The 21,856-nt window shown below is 37.3% G+C and overlaps 1 protein-coding gene across 10 annotated transcripts in view; it reads right to left on the bottom strand.

The window, feature by feature from the left end:
- Positions 1-21,856, bottom strand: part of DLG2 (discs large MAGUK scaffold protein 2) — a 2,065,329-nt gene that overhangs the window by 466,570 nt on the left and 1,576,903 nt on the right. For all 10 annotated transcript variants that reach the window (XM_047691101.1, XM_047691090.1, XM_047691092.1 and 7 more), the window contains 2 exons: positions 13,710-13,854; positions 11,153-11,291 (listed from right to left, as the gene is read on the bottom strand). In XM_047691101.1, the coding sequence (XP_047547057.1) occupies positions 11,153-11,291; positions 13,710-13,854 (284 nt within the window). The remainder of the gene's footprint in view (positions 1-11,152; positions 11,292-13,709; positions 13,855-21,856) is intronic.

The following is a 21,856-nucleotide window of genomic DNA, read 5'->3' as shown; positions in this document are numbered from 1 at the left end:
CCACCCCTTCAAAACCCTCAGATTGTTTTTCAGAGTCCATAGTCTCTCATGGTTCACCTCCCCTTCCAATTTCCCTCAACTCCCTTCTCCTCTCCATCTCCCCTTGTCCTCCATGCTATTTGTTATGCTCCACAAATAAGTGAAACCATATGATAATTGACTCTCTCTGCTTGACTTATTTCTCTCAGCATAATCTCTTCCAGTCCCATCCATGTTGCTACAAAAGTTGGGTATTCCAGAACTCTTGATGTTTGTCCCCAGTCTTGATGTTTGCCCCTTTGCAGACTTCCCATTCTCAATAATAAGAGCTCTATTCTGCTGCTGCTCGGCTATGAACCTTGGGGTTAGCCCTGCAGTGTGCAGATACTACATTTTCTTCTGGTTTGCATTAGTCCTGATGAGAGATCAATTTTTTTAAGAGATCAATTTTTATTATGTTCCTCTCTTTACAATATCTTGGGGCTAGGTTGAGAGTCTTAGACCAATATGATTTATAATTTTCGTCCAATGTTAAAAAATTTTGACTACTTGGTACTCCACGTTCTGCTTTTTTCTGGTGCCACAAGTCACTAGGATTTTTTTTCTTTAGTCTTTCTGCATTTTATTTGGATACGTTCTATTACTATGCCTTAGAGTTCACAATTATTATTTTTTAAGATTTTAATGTATTTATTTGTCAGAGAGAGAGCACAAGCAGGCAGGAGTGGCAGGCAGAGGGAGAAGCAGGCTCCCCACAGAGCAGGGTGCCTGATGCTGGACTCAATCCCAGGACCCAGGGATCATGACCTGAGCTGAAGGCAAACGCTTAACTGACTGAGCCATCCAGGCAACAACCCTCAAAATTCCTTCTTCCCCAGTGTGTACTGTGATATTAATTTTCACCTCAGATACTATTTTTTCATCACTCAATGCTTAATATGGTTTTATTTTATATCTTCCATTTCTCTCCTCTTTATTCACAACTTCCCCTACTTTTTTGAGAGATTGGCTATATGTATAATGACTTTTTTAATCTTCTTGTCTTCCAGTTCCATCATCTCTGCCATTTTTGGGTCTGTTTTTGTTGCTTGAATTTTCTCTTGATTACGGGTCATATTTTCCTATGGAAGGGCAGTCTGGGGACAAATATCAGGAGTTTGCTTTTGGAAATGTTAAAGGTGTAATGTCTGTAAGGCAACCATTTGAGGTGCTAGTTAGGCAGTGAGGGGCTAGGCATTTATCTTAACTATGTAATTCAGAGTCAAGGTCACAAAGATTATATAAGTATTAACCAAAAGGTCATACCTACAATAGGAAATAATTATGGTCTTTCTGTATTATGCAGCTGCTAAAAATATGAAGACTATTTAAAAACATGAGAAAGTGCTCAAGATATAATGTTAAATTAAAATTTAAAAAAAAGTACAGTCTGGTTCAAATTTAATAAACACACATATAGTCATAGAAAAAATCTTAAAGAAAATATTAATGATTGTTTTTCTGTGGTAAGATAGTAATTTTCATGAATTTTTCTTTACATTTATAATTGTCCTACAAATACCTGTTACTTTTATATAGGGAAAATAATAAGAACTTAAGGAAAAAACAAAGAGTGTTAAGTGGCAAAAAGACAACAGAGGGGCAAGGAGTATCTACAAAGATTGAAAAGGATATCTGAAAAGGATATCTGGGGAAAATGTATGAAGGCAGTATTTTCAAAATGTCTTTTTTTAAAACTCAGATATAACTTGTTTCATGATTTAGATTACTAGAAGCAAAAAGGGAATGATGCAATCCAGAATTCATGTAATTTTATAAATCTATGATATATAAGAATGTAAGTCTTGGGGCAGCTGGGTGGCTCAGTCAGTTAAGCATCTGCCTTTGGCTCAGGTCGTGACCCCACAGTCCTATAATCAAGTCCCCCATTGGGCTCCCTGCTCAGTGGGGAGCCTGCTTTTCCCTCTGCCCCTCCGTCTACTTGTGCTCTCTCCAATGCTCATGCTCTCTGACAAATAAATAAATAAAATCTTAAAAAAAAAAAAAGAATAAGTCTTTGGAATGCAAGAATGTATCACCTACTTTTCTTATATTTCATTAAAGCAATCATTAATATTAATATTAATAAGGTAACCCACTGACAGCAGCTTATGATATATGAGATGGTAAGAAGTCACTCAGGAATTCCAATGCCAGCATGGATAATTTGCAAAGTATACACCCAGATGCGGACAAGTAGGGATCACCTGTCTTCTGCCTACTATTACTTTACTGACACATGGATGTGAAAATAAACTGCTAGAGAAAGAGGCCATGTCTACACATCCCAAGTCATAATACATACCCTTTTTCAATACCATACAAATAAAGGCCAGAAATAAGCACATACTATGTTTGTGACAGTAATTTACTTGCAATACATAAGGACGGGGTCAACCCATAGTTGGTGGCTTCTGCAGTGGCCCCTCCAAAATGCTCCACTGTCCATCATTTATCTTTTTTCTTTTTGCCACTAGACCCGAAAGCCAAGGATGAATGAAAAAACTGTAAAGCAGCATTGATTAAATATCTATGTGGATCTTATATTTCTAACAATAATAGATATGGATGTGTAATAACCATCTTCCATAAAATTATAAGGCTTAGAGTTATGTAGTTATGTCTGGCTGATTTATTAGGTATGAGGAAGAAGTATCTATAAAAGACAGGATTAAAATCCTCATTATTGGTTCATTTTTCCTAATATTAAGTTTGCTTCCCTGACGGCAAACAGAAACTTACCATGTTTTCCAATACTTATTCGGATATCTTCTTTTAATTAAGATTTGTCATCCTCCTCATTAGCATACCCGCTCCTCCTATCTCTAGCAGGACAGCACTATCAGTCATGCCTCATGGTTGATGTAAGTAAACCTAAAATGCTTATGTGGAGCCACCATCAATAAAGAGAAAACTCCCCTCAAGGCTCCACATAATGGCTTATCCTCCATCTGTGTCACTAGTTTTGCCTCAATCACCCCTTCCCATCACTACATTTTGCTTCAAAAAAGACATTGTCATAGCAGGCTCCATGTCAGAGGAGTCCAGGACAAGGCACAGAACAAAAGAGATTACTCAGAGACATTGCAGATGAATCTTTGATTTGGTTAAGTTTCATAATGAACTTTAAGAAGCCTTAAGGAGGGGTGCCTGGGTGGCTCAGTGGGTTAAGCCTCTGCCATGATCTCAGGGTCCTGGGATCGAGCTCCACATCGGGCTCTCTGCTCAGCGGGGAGCCTGCTTCCCCCTCTCTCTCTGCCTGCCTCTCTGCCTACGTGTGATCTCTCTCTCTCTCTGTCAAATAAATAAATAAGAAATCTTTAAAAAATAAGTAAATAAATAAAAAGCCTGTAAGGAGTCCGACGCCATGTTCCACAAAATTTCTTTAAAGGGAAAAGCTACATGATGTTAGTTGTTGAGAGCTACCATGAATAAAAAAGGGCAAGGTCAATAAATTATCCAAAGGATAATTGTGTGTAACCACAGAGGTCAGATTGATAGATTAGCTTTTGTTGTTGTTTTTGTTGTTGTTTGGTTATATTTGGTTCCACTGAACCATAGATAAGATTTCAATGCAGGTGGTACTAGATATTCACAGCAGTTGTGAACATGAAGATCCCTAATAAAGCATTCAGACTGTAAGACTTTCTGTAATAAAATGTCCTAATGTGCTCTGCAAGGTAAGTTGAAAAAAATGTACACAGAGCTAACTTTGAGCAGCTACATAACAATGGTGGCTACATTTTCATTCTATGGAGGACATTCACTGAAAAATGGTTTTATTTGTGGTGTTCATCTGAAAATCCCTGTTTTAAAGAGTATTGATAATATCTAACATTTATTGAGAGATTTTTCTTTTGTTGTTTTTTTTTTCCTTGAGAGATATTATTCTGCTTCTTTTATAAATGAGACAATGAGGTAAAGGGTGATTTCGGAACTTGCCAAGTCCCACGGCTAGGAGGTGGTCAAGGTGGCGCCCTGGTCAGGGGGGCTCCAAGGCTAATCTCTCAGCTACACAGATGGGAATTCTAGAGCCGGGTAAGTTGTCTGCATGGGGCACAACCAGTTCTTCCTATTTTACTTGGTTAAAGATGAGTAAGAAAAGATTTCTTTTCTGTGTCAGAAGAAAGAATTTCCAGTTCATCCAGAAAGGATTTCAAGTCATTAAATGTAAGCTAAAAAGTAGAGAGACTTTTCTCTGATGCAAAGTCTTCTCTGATCCTTTAAGAGGCTGTCCTTAACAGAGACCACACACCTTAAGCCATTATTAAAGGGCTGTTTCTAGAACATAAAATTAATAACTGACGAGTCTATGTAAGTCAGATCGGTGCTTCTCAAACTTGGGTACTCTTATGTACCTTGGGGTTTGTGGTACTTGCTGGGGACCAAGTATTCCCAGAAAAAAAAATTTTTCTGGTGTGTTGATTTCACTTTAATATTTTGGATAAAATAATTCAATTTATAACCAAAGTGTTTTTACATTAACATAAACAAGGATATTTCCCAAGTTTTATGAGAAGATATAAGATTTTTTTGTGTTTCATGCTTGGATGGAAAGCTTCATTCATGTTCTACCCCAGATCCTGAGGAAGAACTAGTTCCTATTTCAAGGCCTAAGGGCATGTGGATAGAAACATTTGAGAATTAGTCTCTATCCATTTCTGATCCAAAGCTAAACAGCAAGGGGAAAAAAATCACCAGCAGTGGCAAACTTACACTGTTCCTAAAAGATTACTCTACAGGTGATAAAAACTGTAGAAATGGTCAGTAGTAAATTAGCCTGGCTAAAGCAGGCCTGCTTTCTACATGAAATGTTGGGGGACGCCTGGGTGGCTCAGTTGGTTGGGCAGCTGCCTTCGGCTCAGGTCATGATCCCGGTGTCCTGGGATCGAGTCCCACATCGGGCTCCTTGCTCATCAGGGAGCCTGCTTCTCCCTCTGCCTCTGCCTGCCATTCTGTCTGCCTGTGCTTGCTCTCTCTCCCTCTCTCTCTCTGACAAATAAATAAATAAGATCTTAAAAAAAAAAAAAAAAAAAAAAAAAAAAAAAAAAAAAGAAATGTTGGCTATTGACTCTAGCTCTAAAAGAGTTCAGGTGACCTTCCTCCTCAGCACTGTTCTCTCTTCCTCTAATCCCAACTGCCATAACCTCTCTCCTCATTTCTTCAATGGCCCCTCTACTTCTCCACATAGCAGAGAGGTTTTATTCCAATATAAATCAGGTAATTTCATTCTCCTGGTTAGTAGTCTTTAATGGATTCTCAAAGCACTCAAAATCAGACCTATCCTTCTTCATCATTAGCTATAGAGTCCTACGTCATCTGGCTCCTGACTCCTTCTCCAACCTAATTTTCTGCCATGTTCCCATTAGCTCATCTCTTCCCAGACAAGTGGGACTGCCTTATATTCCTAGAACATGCTAAACTTATTTCTGCCTCAGTGACTGGCCTTGTTATTCCCTCTTCCTGGAATGTTCTTTCTCTGATCTTTATATCACCTTTTCTTGTTATTCAGGTCTCAGCTCAAATGCTATCTCCTCCAAGAAGCATCTCCTGGGTATCTTACTTAATACTGTTCTCTTCCCCAATCTCTATCACATTATTCTATTTTTCTCCTTATAGTACTTACTAATATTTGCACTTAACTCATTTATCTGTGTGACTCTTACTTGACACAACAGAATGTAAATTCCATAAGGACAGGGACCTTGTGTGGTTTGCTCACCACTGTAACTTTGTTGCTAATAATCAGGCTTGACATATGGGAGAAGCTACATATTCACTGAATGAAGAAATTAATGAGTGAAAGAAAAAGAAAACTGGAATATGTCTTAGATACCATATCCAGTAAGCTAATGTTCTATAATCGGGGGAGAATCGAGTAGAGGCAGACTCTAGTCAATTGGGCTCGTACCTATTTAGTAAATAAAAAAGTTAAACTGGTGAATATCAGAGTCACAATTTGGAGTCATTCTGGAAGGTTCCTGGGGACAAGAAACTTTTCTTGTGATTTCACTTAGCTTCTGCTTCTTGAGCAACCAAATTATGTGAGGGAACATTATGTAGAGCCAATGAGAAAGACACCTGGGTATACTAAGAAAAGGGCCAGCTGAACTTAGTTTCTCTCACTGGGACATATATGGCTCATAGTTATAATTTAGGTCCCTGGCCTTCATAATGACATTTATCAAATTCATAACTTGGTAACTTGAGTCCCCACCTCTTGAAAGATCAGTTATAATTGCATCTCAAAGTTTTTTGGTTTCATTTTAGTATCGATGATTTGTTTGTGTATCCTGAGAATAGTGAGCCAGATGGTAAGGGTCTGTGGTTTGCACCTCTTCTGGGGGACCAGGTTACCACTTGGCTCAGTAAAGGTAGAATCCATAGTTGTAGGTAATATACAAAGTGGGTACTGTTCACAGGTGATCACTGCTTGTTCATGGGTTTCATAATTCTTACCTTCTTACTCCATCCAAGAACAACAACAGTGACAATATAAGTGAACACCAACTCAGAGAAACAGAACAAGCACCAGACTTGGTATTTGAGGACATAGGTTCTATATCTAATTCTAATACAAGTTATGGGATTTAGGGATAGCCAACATATCATTCTGGGCTTGTGTTCCTTACCCATCAGAAGGAGGAAGATTAGACTCTAGATTCATTGCTGGCCCTTCCAATTCTGAGAGCCTATAATTCTTTAAGCCAGAAACACATCTCAGCATCACAGTGACAGCTTTCCAAAATAGTATACCAACAATCTAAGACCAGATATCTACATCACAATGAACACTGATTTATAGGGTACTCGACAGACTTTCTACTAAGAAAATTTTATCCAGGGCCTCTTTTTTTGTACTTTCCCTAAATCAACAGAAAAACACTTCTCAGTTTTCTCAGGTATACATTTCCTCAAATAGAAAGAGTTCAAAAAAATTCCAACTAAGTTAGTGTAGCATTTTTCTAATCAAAATTCCTTTAAAAAGTTCTTACTTTTTCTTACTTTCTTTACTTACTTTACTTACTTACTTTCTTACTTACTTTTTCTTACTCCCCACAAAAAGTAAATATGCTTTAGGAAAAGAGAATATTTCTCACAATAGACTAAGAGATCATGAACATCTGGAATAAAAAGTTCCCAATCTGAGGAGTTTTATGTTATTGAAAGGTTCTTATTTCACAGAAATGTTTTGCCATTAGCCTACGTTCCATCATTAGAGATCAATTACCTTGATTTATTGTTTAAGGAAAATTCAAAGTAGGCCTCACATATAAGTTACTGTAACACCTTAGGATAATAATAAATTTATCTAGCCCTTTAAAAATGACAACTTTAACACATATTATCACACTGAAATTTCACAATTCCATGAGGAAATTAGAAGACCCTTTATCTCAAATTTATAGATAAAAAAATCAAGACACAGAGATTAAATGGCCTGTTCAGGGTCATCTAGGTGTAAAGTTGGTAGAAGCAGAACTAGAACCAACCCCTGACATAAACCCAGTCCTGTTTATCCAATATTTTTCTGTAGAACTGAATGCATAAATGGGGCACAGGGAGTAATATGAAGATAAGCCATGGAACACAGACCTGAATTTGAATTCTGATTTTGCTATCTGCTTGCAGTATGATGTGAGGTAATTACTTAAATGCTTTGAGCAATCTTGTTATTTATAAAAATCAAGAATAATAATATAAGCAAGGGCAATAATATATATTAAAGGACATTGTGTTAAAGAGTGCACAGTAGTGATCTTTTTGTTTTTACTACTCTATGTATTTTAAATTTTAAATTTTACAAGTAGGTTGCATATGACAGAAAAGGAATATAAAGACAACTGTAGAAATCACTCTCTTTTAGAAGTCTTATTTTTCAAGCTGTGATGGTTGCTTCATTTTATTCTATGTCACATTCTTCTGCAAATCTGCATGTGCTGTCCTCTACGATGAACACCCTGATGCCTTGACCTTGATCGACGCCTACACATTTTTTTCAAACTCCAACTGAAGAGTTATTTCCTCTTTAAAACTTTGATCCCACAGGCTTTTCCTTGGGCATTCATTTAAAACTCAAGTTCATTTACCAGTATTTACTGAGAAACTCCCATAGTGCTAGGGAATTCTAGGGGTGCACCAGAGCACTCCCTAGAACTGATCTAATTTTGTTTGTTGCTGTTACTAGTTGCCACCCTTTGACATTTTACAGACTTTTTACTTTTAAAGGATGAGAACTGATACAAAGTTGCCCACGTTTCACTTTCTAAGTAAGGTTATGGTAAAGTTAAAAAAAAATAAAAAAGGACATGGTAAAGTAAATATCTGCCATTTCCTGCCACACACACAAAAATGACATTTTGATATGAAGATATATAATCTCAGAATTTAAAAATTAATGTTAGGCTTTATAGAAAACTTCACAAAGGCAGTCTGCGTAATCAGGGAATAGGCATTGAGGGATCCACTGGTTCACCTATATTTTTGTCCCAATCTGGTATTCTTAGATTTGTTGTTTCTTACTCAATTTTGCATTCCTGGCGCAGTGCCTGCTATCTAGTAGGAAATAGCCAATAAATCTTGAGGAACAAGGCAATGAATTTTCCTTTGAGCAAATACCTCTGAGATCCATGGCAGGGGTCTACAGCACAGACCCCTGTGGGAGGACAAAGCAAAGGTGCAAGTGGGAGATGTGTGTGTGTGTGTGTGTGTGTGCACGTGTGTGTGTGTGTGTGTGTGCTTAAAGTGATATAATTTATTTCATGAGTTTGCCAGGCACTAGCCATTCAGGAGATTCTATATGAAGCTTTTAGTGAAACTGCCTTGCCAAGGAACAAGAGAGGAGGGGGGACAATAACTATATTACCAAGGCATAACCCTATAGGAACAGACAGACTCTATTCCTAGGACACTGTTAAAACAATTCATGTGACATCTTAGGTAGAGTAAGAATTATAACAAATATAGTTACTGTAAATAAGTAACACTCATCTAAGATTCATGATATGCCAGGCTTCTGTTTTAAGTTCTTTGCATGTATTATGTCATTCAATCATTACAACAACCTGTTAAAAATGTGATTACTATTTCCATTATATAGATGAAGAATCAGGTTTGCGGCGGTTGAACAATTTTCTGGCAGTCATATAGTTAACCAATGGTAGAAATAGGTCTCAACTCTCATCTAAATGCCTTTAGAGCTTTACTGAAATGCTTGGGTCCCTTTAGAGCTACATATTTCTCTGATGAACAGTTTTATAGGACTTGGTTTTCATTTTAAAAATAAGAAGAAAATTACAATGGTTCCTCTTAGCCAGGATTTTGTAGCTGGCAGGGCACACACAGTTTTTAAAAGCTGCGTGACTATAAGCAACTTATTTAACATCTTTGAACTTCAACTTCTCCACCTATAAAACAGGGATGACAGCCATTCTATCTGTGTTTGGGGAGAGTTAAATGAATAGTGTATGGAAAACAGCTAGCAAAGGGCCTGGATTATGAAGGGGATTTAATCAATTTTAATTCCATATGGGATCTAGTAAGATAAAATGACATTTTCAAATTAAAATCATATCAAATATTACTGATAGAATGAAAGCAAATAGATCATTGCTCTGGTGAATAAAGGTGCCTATATTTATACAATTCTTTAGAGAGCCATGAGGATTATCTTTGCTGCAGCCCTCATTTTAATTAAGAGCATAGAGATTAGATGTTTCAGCATAGGAAGAAGTTTATATTTGATTTATACCCCAGATGCACATTTGCAGCATCTAAACATTCCATTCCTTGGCTAAAGATGTAACAAGCTACTTCAGCAAACCTGAAATTGCAAAATAAATGGAAAATGCTTAATCATTTAAAAAGAAATAGCAAAGGAATGAAAAGACCAAAGCAGGCCTGGGTACCGGTGAGGGAAGTTAAGTGGCAGGAAGCCTCCTCTATTTTTTTAAAGGCTGACAAATGGCTTCATTAGACAGGCAGGATATTAAACCAAAAGGGTTCATCTCTATCATTTTTACACATAAACACTTTCAGAAAAAGTGTGTATGTATTTATATGTAATCTCATTTCAGGTAAAAGTATCGTTCACTGAGAAAAGCAAGTTGCAGAACAATTTCTAAAATATGAACTTACTTTGTAAAAACAGTATCAAGCCCCATCTATAACTGATTGTGAGTTTGTCTGGGTTTGTATGAACATGCAGAAGGTATGAAAGGTTCACGCCAGGACGTTACACTGGGAACCTCAAGATGGTTGCCCTGGCAGGATCTGGGGAGAGGGTTTTGTTTCTTGAACATTATCTCATTACTTCACCAAATGCAAAGAGCATATATTACCTTGGAACAAAAACATTGAAAGATTAAAAAAAAAGTACATTTATTCTTATTTATTCCCATATTCATTTGTGGATTTATTCATTATCCAACATTTACTGAATTATTAATGGTGACAATTAAGTCAAGGAAGCTGGTCTGTTTTGTGGACTGTCACACATGACTTTTTCATAGGTGTGCTGACTAAACTTGGCTTTACTTCATGGCATTAGCAATATGGTTCTGGGCTCTATCCTCAAATCCTGTCCTATTCCCTTTGGAATTAACAGGGTGTATTAAAATCAAACCATCTGTAGTTAATGTCACCCCTTTTCTTTCTACCTGTAGCTACCGTGCTGAAGGAAGGGTTGACTCACTTGCTAACTCCACTGAACTGCGAGTAGCCACTGGAGACAAAAACATGGTATTTGGAGCCAAAAGGCAAAGGTTTCAGTCCTGACTCCCCAGTAAAGAGAAATGTGGTAATGGTATGTTACTTCCTTACTTGAACCTCAGTACAACCTCCTCTCAAGTCAGCTATCTAACAAAATGGCCGTTGAGCTCTAACGGCATCACATGTGAAAGTCTTAATAAATTGCAAAGTGTGGAGTACATGTATAGTACCACTTCTTACAAAGAATTAGTGATTTTGATTCCTAATGATACATGTTTACAAGAATTCGCAGATTTCCACAGGAGACAAGATAATAATAAGTTTCAGTGGTGCTCAGAAACTTGAATTAGCCCCCAAAGCAATGGCTGACATGTTAGGCAAAGGCCGTGATCTCAAGTCCAATTAACCAATAAGCATATCTGACCTGGTGTAATCGTCTTCAACAAGCATGTGCTTTGGAATCGGTGAGTACCTTCCTGGAGAGATGGGCGGCAGGGAAGTTTTATATTCTAAAGTTCCATTGTTGCCAGAGAGTAGATGGTTTTCCATCGGTGGAGAATAAGCTAAGGGGTGAAAAAGGGAAAAGAGAAGAAACCTGTTAGGTGGGTGATTCAATGTGTCATGCTACAGTTCTGTTAAAAATAGGAAGACTCTGCTACATGCTGAGGATTTTCTTGTCTCCCAAGAGGGTGGAGTTACTGTTTGTTTGCATTTAGTATGTACAAGCACATGGTGCTTGACCTTTAGGATTGGAAAGATGTAATAACATTTATATCTATAAACCCATTTTGTATAATTAGGTGAAGAGAAGAATTGGAGGAGAGAGCCAGAACATGCATTTTCAGGAGGATGATTAATTTTCTATTGAAATAAAAATGCTAGCTTTCTAATTGCAGAGCTCACATTCTTTTCACATAATTAATATTCAATCATCAAATCTAGAAGGCTCCTGGAGCAAGTTCTTGTGTAAGACTTGAATCCTAAATATGCTGTACTACCACCCCAGAAAGGCCCAGGACACTGGCCTTTCTTAGTTCTCTACAGTAATTCATCATCCTTTTGAATGTATGAAAGCCCCTCCTGCCTGCTCCACCCCTCTCTAGAAATCCATTTCATACACTGAGAAATCCAACTCTGATAGTGCTGTTCTCCTGCTTAAGTGTTCTCCATTGCTGATACTGTACTGAATATAAACTTTTCCTTTTGTCATTCTTACAAGATTGATCCATTTTAATACTGAGCCACCATTTTAACACTGAGCCACCCTGGCGCCCATACAATTTCTGTCTCTTAACACATCTCTGATACTGAAATTTCATCGATTCTTTAAGATACAATTCAAACGGGGTGCCTGGTGGCTCAGTGGGTTAAAGCCTCTGCCTTCGGCTCAGGTCATGATCCCGGGGTCCTGGGATCGAGCCCCACATCAGGCTCTCTACTCTGTGGGGAGCCTGCTTCCTCCTCTCTCTCTCTCTGCCTGCCTCTCTGCCTACTTGTGATCTCTGTCAAATAAATAAATAAAGTCTTAAAAAAAAAAGATACAATTCAAACGCCACCCCTTCCATAAAGAGTTTTATGATCATCCGAAGACAGGTAGTATCCCTTTCCTTTGAATACCCAAAAGCATGTATGTTTTCATCTCCCATGGTATCCTTCTTACATTGCCAAATATTGCTGCTATTCATATATCTGAATTAGCCTTTCTTCCAGTAAAGGCCATGATTGCATTTCCTTTCTATCCCACCTATTACCTTATAAGGTCTTCTACATATTGAGGTTACTCAATATATATATTTTAAATTGAATAGCAAGCTTTGTTTTCTTGTTTTTATCTCTTTAACGTTGACCTTATACACCCTTCAGGAAGTAGCTCAGAGTCTCAAGACTGATTTTTCTAATTCATTCAGTTTGAAAAACTTTTGAAAGTTAAAATTCTTTCATATCAGGTGAGGCTGATCTCAGCTTCCTGCATACTTGAGAAAAAGACATATTTTGGGGGCAAGTAATTTCCCAATCATCAAGAAAAGCAATAGCTAATGTAATGAGCAGGTAACAAAATTATTCAACCTTTAAATTTCCCTCAACAGTAACAGCTAAGTCTGAGAGAGGCTAAATGCCTTGCTTAAGACCATAGTCCTAATTAGTGGCAGGTCCTGAAGCTATTCCGAGATCCCAATCTCACAACGGTTTCTCAAAATTTCGGAATGAGCAAGCTTAGTGATGTTAACTATCCCTTAATCTCAGGTAGAAAAAAAAATTTTTTCTTCTGAATCTAGTCCCCAAAGACAGAACCTTAGATCAAGTTCTTGCTGATCTACTAAGAAGAGAAGGAAATATGGGGTTTCTGTGGGAGTAGATTTTGCAGGACTCAACAAAGCAGCATCTCAGAGTTAGTTTTTGTCCTAGAAACCCCCACCTACAACTCATTTCTACTGCCATAGTGATTGAGAGCTCCCCCCCCAAAACCCCGCTGCTTTCTTGTCAATATAATATTCAGGTAAAGGGAAGAGCTATGGCGATGGTGATTGAGGATCATAATGTTTCTATCCAAGTGCAAGATCCTCTCCCCCAGGAGGGAGCACGGTGCTGTCTCTGGTCTTTTTGCTAGTCTTTCTCTTTCTTCATTGGCTACTATGTAGGTTTGAACTAGGAAAGGGGGATACTATGGCATGAGAGCTATCATACTTTAGGGCCTTGAGAAATAGACTTTAAAAAGGTGTTGCTCTTACGTTACTGTAATGACATTGTCCACTACATACCTCATTAAGCCTTTCCTAAATGGTGGACTTTCTAATCCATCAAGGTGTCCCACCAACAAAACACTAGTTAAGGCCTTGTAAGGCAATCAGGGAGTGAAGTACAGCATTCCTTGCAACTATTTCCACAAGCTAAACAAGAGCAAAGATGCAGAGTACTTTGCCAAGTTTTGCAGAATTCCAATTCTGTACCCCTGGTGCAGGGACACTGAGCGTGGCACTTACAGTGAGTAATATCAGGTGGCCCATAAGGATCAGTCATGTAAATGGTGGTGGGTTTGCCGACTTTTAGATAAACGACATCGGATGTGTTCTTCAGTATAGCTACTGCCTCTTCATGCGTCACTTCTTCTAAACTGTAGTTGTTTACCTAAAAGGAAAATAATACTCAATATTAGAGTCAAATGTAGGCAGGTGAAAAGAAACAGGCAAAAGCATATACAGGATTATTTAAACATTAAATAGCAATGATTACAATCCAGGATCTACATCATACTCAGACAGAAAGATGGATTTATGGCATTAGCCAAAGCAGATAAGGTACCATTGTTGATGCTACAAAAATTAAAAAAAAAAAACACAACAAAAAAACCCACAAGAAACAAGACAAAACAAAAAAACCAAAGTTGCTTCTGTTTTTTTCTATGAGAAAGCAATATATCATAATGCAAATCAGGATACTATTTGTGGATAAAAGAAAGGAGGGGTCAAATGTCTCTTTTCCTATGCTATGGTTTTTCCAATTACAAAGGTAATGCATACTCATAGAACTAAAAAAAAAAAAAAAAAAAAAAAAAAAGGAGAAGAAGAAGAAGAAAAACTAACCAGTATCTCTATTTGGGATATATTTTTAAAATATCAGTGACCATATCATACATATTGTTTTGGAAACTGCTTTTTAAATCTAGAGTGACTATTGGTCCATATCATAACATATGGCAACAATGTGACTTTGTTTCCTAGAGAGCATTGTGTTGCATGGTTGTAACCTAATGCTTTAACCAATCTGTAACTAAGGGATGTTTAGTTTGCTTCTCATTTTTTTCTACTATGAATAATGTTGCAGTAAACTTTTTTTTTTTTCTATATTTGCACACAACTTTGGTGATTTATTTGGGATAAATCATACAAGTGGAATTGTTGTACCAAACTATATGAATATTACAAGCCTTCTGATTCTTTTTTTTTTTTTTTTTAAAGATTTTATTTATTTATTTGAGAGAGAGACAGTGAGAGAGAGCATGAGCTAGGAGAAGGTCAGAGAGAGAAGCAGACTCCCCGTGGAGCTGGGAGCCCGATGCGGGACTCGATCCCGGGACTCCAGGATCATGACCTGAGCCGAAGGCAGTCGTCCAACCAACTGAGCCACCCAGGCGTCCCAAGCCTTCTGATTCTTAAAGTGTCCTGTGGAAAGAGTTTACTCTTATGCCACCACTATACAAGAGCCCCAATTTTCCTACAGTTACACCAAATTTGTTTTTTTTTTTTTTTTTTTTTTTTTTTCCATTTTAAGAATTGCTCCCATCTGTGGGGCTGGGTGGCTCAGTTGGTTAACCCTTGACTCTTCGTTTTGGCTTAGGTCATGATTTCAGGGTCATGATTGAGCCTCATGTTGGGCTCCATGGTGAGCATGGAACCCGTTTAAGAGCCTCTCTCTCACTATTTCATGCTCTCTTTCTCCTCCGCAGCCCCACCAAAATAAATAAATAAATAAATAAATAAATAAATAAATAAATAAATAAATAACTATCCCAGCAAAATGTTATTTATTTTTTTATTTTTTTTTAGAATTTTTATTTATTTATTTGACAGAGAGAGATCACAAGCAGGCAGAGAGGCAGGCAGAGAGAGAGGAGGAAGCAGGTTCTCCGCTGAGCAGAGAGCCCGATGCGGGGCTCGATCCCAGGACCCTGAGATCATGACCTGAGCCGAAGGCAGCGGCTTAACCCGCTGAGCCACCCAGGCGCCCCGCAAAATGTTATTTAACAAGTAGATTTTCTAAGGCTAATATTAGTAAACAGGGCTTGGCAGGTGAACAAGTTCAAGGGTACTCTATTCCCATCCACTTCAATAGCAACTCCTCCTTTTTACTGGACAGAAGAGCCTGATGAAAGTGCAATTTTACTTCATGGCAGTGACATTATAGTGGAATCTCTCCAGCACTTCTCTTAGATGGTTTTAAAACATTTATGATGGGTTTTAAATATCTACATTATTCTTATTTGGCTACTATTATTTTAATGGAGTTATTCTTTAGTTAATTTCTGCTGAAAGGATGCATAATTAAAGTAAACATGCCAAAGAGCACTAGATTGGATCCTGTACATATTCTTTGTACTATTTAATTAGCACTTTAGTCATAGAAGACCTTGCAACATTGCTTCCCCCCCCTTTTGCCTACGTTCTATAAATTCTATGTGCCAATTAATCCTTGATGGTGTAGCTGAAGTTAGGGACCCTGGAACTGGAGGGGTATGTATGTATATGAATGCTGACCATGAACTCCCCATTAAGATATCAACTTTTCCACTGGTTCCTATAGTTCTCTTCTGAACAAGTGACATTCTCTTATATCTTTTGTATTTCCAGCACCTAGCACTTATTCATCCATTGGTCAATGCATTGCTACCATGTGTCAGTCATGGTTTTACATATTAGAGAGATGTAATAAATAGGACAAAAATCATAATCATAGCCAAAACTTACAGAGCCTATATTACACTCTGGGAACTATTCTAAGTCATTTACATACATAAACACAATTGAACCTCACAACAATTTGTATGGTAACTATTACAGTTACTTTCATTTTACAGATTAGAAGAGCATGTCTCCAAGAGATTAAGAAACCTGCTCAAAGTCATTGATCTAATAGTGGTAGAAGCCGATTAAAAGCAAGCAGTTTGGATCCAGACACCAGGCTTGTAACCACTCATCTATATTCCTTTTTCAGATAGACAGAGAAGGTCCCCAGCTCCCTTGAATCTCATATTCTAGTAAAATACACTTCGAGTTTCAAGCACTGAAACTGAAACCTACTGAGAAGGACTTTACATACAGATTCTCAAGTACCACCAGAGAACTCCTCAGACCGGAAAGAAGTTGAGCAAAGGGTAGAGGTGAGAAGTGGGGATAATAGTGGTTTATAATAGTAGTACTTCAGTTGGTTTTTATTTGGTGACTACAAAGTGTTGGAACACTAACACGGATTTTAGTTATAGAACAGGTGGCATGATATTGGCAACAGAACATAGTGATTAAGAGCACATGCTTCTGAGTCACACAGACCAGGATCTGAGTCCTGGTCCTGGCTCTTTCTAGCTGTGTAACTTTAGACCAACTTACTTAATCTTTTTAGCCTCAGTTTTGACATCTGTAAAATAGGTATGATGATAATTGCTACCTCAAAGGGTTATTGATGTAAATGTATTAGTCTATGTAAAGTGGCAGGGATATTAAAATTCTTATTAATGTTAGCTTTTATTACTATTACTATTGTCATCATACATCTCTCTTCTCAGGAAACAGGAATGCTTGGTAAAAATTTTTGCTGAGCATTTTCCTGTAAACATCTGTGAACTGATGAGTTTAATTAGGGTACTGTTGATGAGGCTTCTGTGTGGTCTTTTTAAAAATTCAGAATAGTACAGGATCTGGACCAAAAAGTGCTCTTTTGTGCTGAAGTCTTCAAAATGTTTTTCACGAAAGTGGGTTTATTTGGGTTAATTATGTGTGTGCATTATCCTATGAACTCTCAAGATAAAGGGCCTACAGCTGGAGCTGATTGTACACAGAGAGAAGGGACATTACACTGATTGGCTAGTTGCTCTTGTCATTGTTTTTTATTGTCTTTTTTCTTTTGCATCAAGTATCTGCCTATAATGGTGAACACTGAACAACTGGCCTGATTTCAGAGAAAAAATTATGTGCATCTGAATGCAGTGTTTCTGTGGGCACACTACACAGAGTGGGGCATGTGTGCAGCCTGGCCATATGTTTGCAATAGGATGAAGGACTGAGGCCAAGCAGAGAGGTTAGAGATGAGAGGATGCATTTTCTCCAACAGAAAAGGGAGCACTGAATTTGAGCATGATGCAGAGACAAAGGAGGGCAAACTAGCTGAAGAAAGAGGTGCCAAAAAACCTACAAGAAGAGCAGGGTCAGTGTTGTGGGAATCAAATTGAGTGCAAGCAAACAGGTATGTGATGGGACAAAGGTGGGAGGTGTGGCAGCAGGAGAATGATAATAAAGAGGAATGGGTGGTGTACAGATGGTGAGATGCTGACCTTTCCGTATTTATTCAGGAATACCAACACGGTGGCACAAACTAAGAGGTGGACATAAATATTACCTGAGACATAGTACAAGGAAATGGGGGAACTCTAGAAACACTAAAAAAAAATCACGAACTCCAAAGTTAACTTCTAAGGAGATAAAGTTGTTGATCACTAGATGAGATGAATTAAAAAGGAGCACTAAGTAATGGATAGAATTGTTGAATCACTGTATTGTACCTCTAAAACTAATATAACATTAGTTATATTATATAACATACATAACATACATATAACATTGTATGTTAACTACAATGGAAATATAATTTTAAAAACCTAATAAAATTTAAAAAAATTAATAAATACAAATAAAAAAGTTCACAAATCTAATGTGCTAATGTCAGTGATATGAAAATGAATATGCATAAGCCAAAGACTAAAATCTCTGCGGTACACTGCAATTCATGGATATAAAAAATTTTATTTTAAAAACCGTAACCACAAATAAATAGGGAACAATAATAGTTATCTCTGGATAATAAATATCTTCTTATTTTTCACCTTTTCAGCAATGATCATGCACTATAGTTAGAATGAAATGGATTCTATATTTTAAATGAAAAAGAAAAAAAAAAAAACTTCAAATAAGAACAGAAACAAAGTGGGGAGCCTGGGCACAGTCAGTTAAGTGCCTGACTCTTGGTTTCAGTTCAGGTTGTCATCTCCGTCATGAGCTAAGGGCTGTGAGATCAAGCCCCACATCAGGCTCCATGTTCAGCATGGAGTTTGCTTAAGACACTCTCCTTCTGCCTTTCCCCTCTTTCAAATAAACAGCTAAATTGTTTAAAAAAAAAAAGAAAGAAAGAAACAAGATAACCCTAGAACCAAAGTGCAGTGGCTTCATTATGAAACACACATAGCAAGATCTCAGGAGTGATGGAAAATTGGAATGGAGAAGAAGGAACTTGGTTTCTAATGGCCAGTAAACTGATTTAATTTTTTAGAAAAAACTGCCATTATTTTAAGCCTAGATGTTTCTAGAAATGAAGGTAACTTGGCATAATGAGAGTAAATTTTAAATGTAGCACCACATCTGTTTTCAATTCCTATATTCATTAATTTTGTTCAGTTAACATATTTACTGAGCATTAAAAATTCCTTATATGCAAAATAGGGATGATACTAATTTATTTGTTGATTTATTTGTGTTTAGGAGAAAGGAGGGATACCATGAACATGAAAAGACATTGTATAAGATAGAGCAGTATACAAAGAGTCATCAAACTTCACAATCATACACACTGTTTCTGCTGATTCTGTTGCTGAAACTAGCTCCTTGTGTGAAAATGATCACCCCCTACCTTCTACAACAGTTAATCTTGCAATGTCTCTTTCCTGTTCAAGGACTGATTTTCTAAAGGGCAATGATTAGATTGTCCCCCCACCTTTTTTTGGACATTGGAGTATAGCTGACACACAATGTTACATTTTCAGGTGTATAACACAGTGATTCAACAAGTTTGTGCATGATGTTTTGCTCACCAGAAGTGTAGCTACCATCTGTCACTATGCAACACTATTTCAGTACCACTGACTATATTCTTTACACTGTACCTTTTATCCACCCCTCCCCAGCTTACTTTTTCCTTAACTAGAAACTGGTATCTCATTCACCATTCACCCATTCACCCTAATTAGAGTGTTTTCATCTTTGTAATCCTCCAACTGATGCACTATAAGTAGTAGGCACTTCATAAATGTTGAAACAATTAGATAAATAAGTTAAAAGTAACATTCCATGTACAATGAATTATGGATCACTGAAAAAAATTAAGTTAAATTTTTAAAAAAGTAACATTCCAAAGGAAAAGCTATCAAAATTCCCTAATTTATAAGATGAAGGAGGCATTTGTGTTGAGTTTCTAGTTTACATTTGTGTTGAGTCAGAAAGGATAAGAAATGAAGGTCATTCAAAAAACAACATACGTTTATAGGACACTCACTCTGTGGCAGGCATGGGATATAAGGATGAAAGGTTGGTACAGAATGGGAGTAATGGGTCACATCAGAATATCAAGGACACGATCAAAACACCAACAGTGTGAATTTCTTTCTCCTCCATTAATTGTTGATGAATTTCTTAACTTTTTATTCTATATATAGACAGTGCAAATAACAATGATGTTTTGATTGGCTTTTCCAGTGTCCTCTATAGCAGTGGTCACCAACATGGACAATACGATATGAATCCCAGGGCAATCCACTGAATACAGGAAGAATTTTGTATCTGCACTTCTATTAATATTTATCACACTAATTATCATCTTCCTATTTTTTATGTATGTTTTAAAATGCATATCATGTATTAGAATAGTGATATATGTATGCAATATAAAATAGGGAACTATATATATATATATATATATATATACATGTATATATATTAGAGGCAATTTTTTTGTGTTTTACTGATGGAAATAATTTTGAAACCACTGCTCTGTAGTAGGCATCTATATATATTAACTTAATATTAAATTAATATATAGAGAGTGAATTCTATAACCAGTGTTAAAACCAAATATAAGCAAAAGAAATAGAAAAAAACGTAATGGAAGGTTTTAACCCTCAAATAAGATATGTCATTGCAACTGCACTGCATTTTAATTTTATTACATTTGAAAAAAAATTACAACTGAGTCCAAGAAATTATTATCCAGATTTTTCCCCCTTGTGTTTCAGAAAGTAATTACAGGGGAAAAAGTGTGAGGGGTGAAGTATTTCTAAATGCTTTCAGCCCATTGTTGGAGAATGCTAAATGATGCTGTACTGGCTTGATAGAAAGATTGTTAGCACCAAAGTCACCTTCAGAAGAAGCACTAGAGCAGCAGCAGAACAGGCTAGAATGTGATTAGATCAGTGTAGGACTGTGGTTCTTAACCTGACTACACATTGGAATCACCTGGTAGGACTATGGTTCTTAACCTGACTACACATTGGAATCACCTGGGAGACTTAAAATGATTTCTTTTAAAAGGAAGCATGGTGCCTACCTCCAAGATTCTCATTTGATTCTTCAGGGTCGATTGAGGCCTGGGCATCCAGAGTGATCAAAAACTTACCACGTGTTTGAAATATGAGAACAGGATTAAGAACCAGAAGGGCTGCATAAACTGGTGGAGGGAATGTGGCATTAGGACATTGACATCTGGGTCTGAATCTGATTTTACAATTTATTAGTTATGTCATATTGGAAATCCCTTTGTTATCTCTAAGCTCCAACTTTCTCATCTGGAAAGAAAGAGTAACAGTACTGGCGGCCCTCTACATCTCTCAGGGGCTGGAGTGAGGACTGCGTGCAAGCTGCAGGTGAAAACTCTTCCACGGGAAAGAGCCATGGGCAGAGAACGTTGTTGCCCATTTCAGTTCTCATCTAAGGTCAGTCTAACAAATGGAAGTGCTTTCAGTCCTTTTCATTATTCAGAAATTCTTACATATCTGCACTGCCTTCAAGGTGATTTTCTTATTAATATTTGGGTGAAGCTAGGCAGTTTTGTAAATCACCAAAAAGATTTAAGTGCTCACCACTAATACTTGTTCAGAAAATTTATTGTTTCCACTCACATTCCCTAAATCCACTTAATGTCCTTACCATAACATATTAATTTTGAAATAAAAATAAGAGTCACTTTACACTGGTCAGAATGGCCAAAATTAACAAGACAGGAAGCAACAAGTGTTGGTGACGACGTGGAGAAAGGGGAACCTTCCTTCCACTGTTGATGGGAATGCGAGCTGGTACAGGTATTCTGGAAAACAGTGTGAAGTTTCCTGAAGATGCTAAAAATAGAGCTACCCTATGACCTAGCAATTGCACTACTAGATATTTACCCTAAAGATACCGGTGTAGGAAAAAGAAGGGGCACATGTACCCCAATGTTCATAGTAGTAGTGTCCACAACAGCCAGACTGTGGAAGGAGCAAAGATGCCCTTCAACAGATGAATGGATAAAGAAGATGTGGTTCATATATACAATGGAGTATTAATCAGCCATCAGAAAGAATGAATACCTACCATTTGCATTAACATGGGTGAGAACT

This window comes from Lutra lutra, chromosome 10 (assembly GCF_902655055.1).
Source record: "Lutra lutra chromosome 10, mLutLut1.2, whole genome shotgun sequence".
Lineage (NCBI taxonomy): Eukaryota > Metazoa > Chordata > Mammalia > Carnivora > Mustelidae > Lutra > Lutra lutra.
This window is presented reverse-complemented; position numbering and strand designations above follow the sequence as displayed.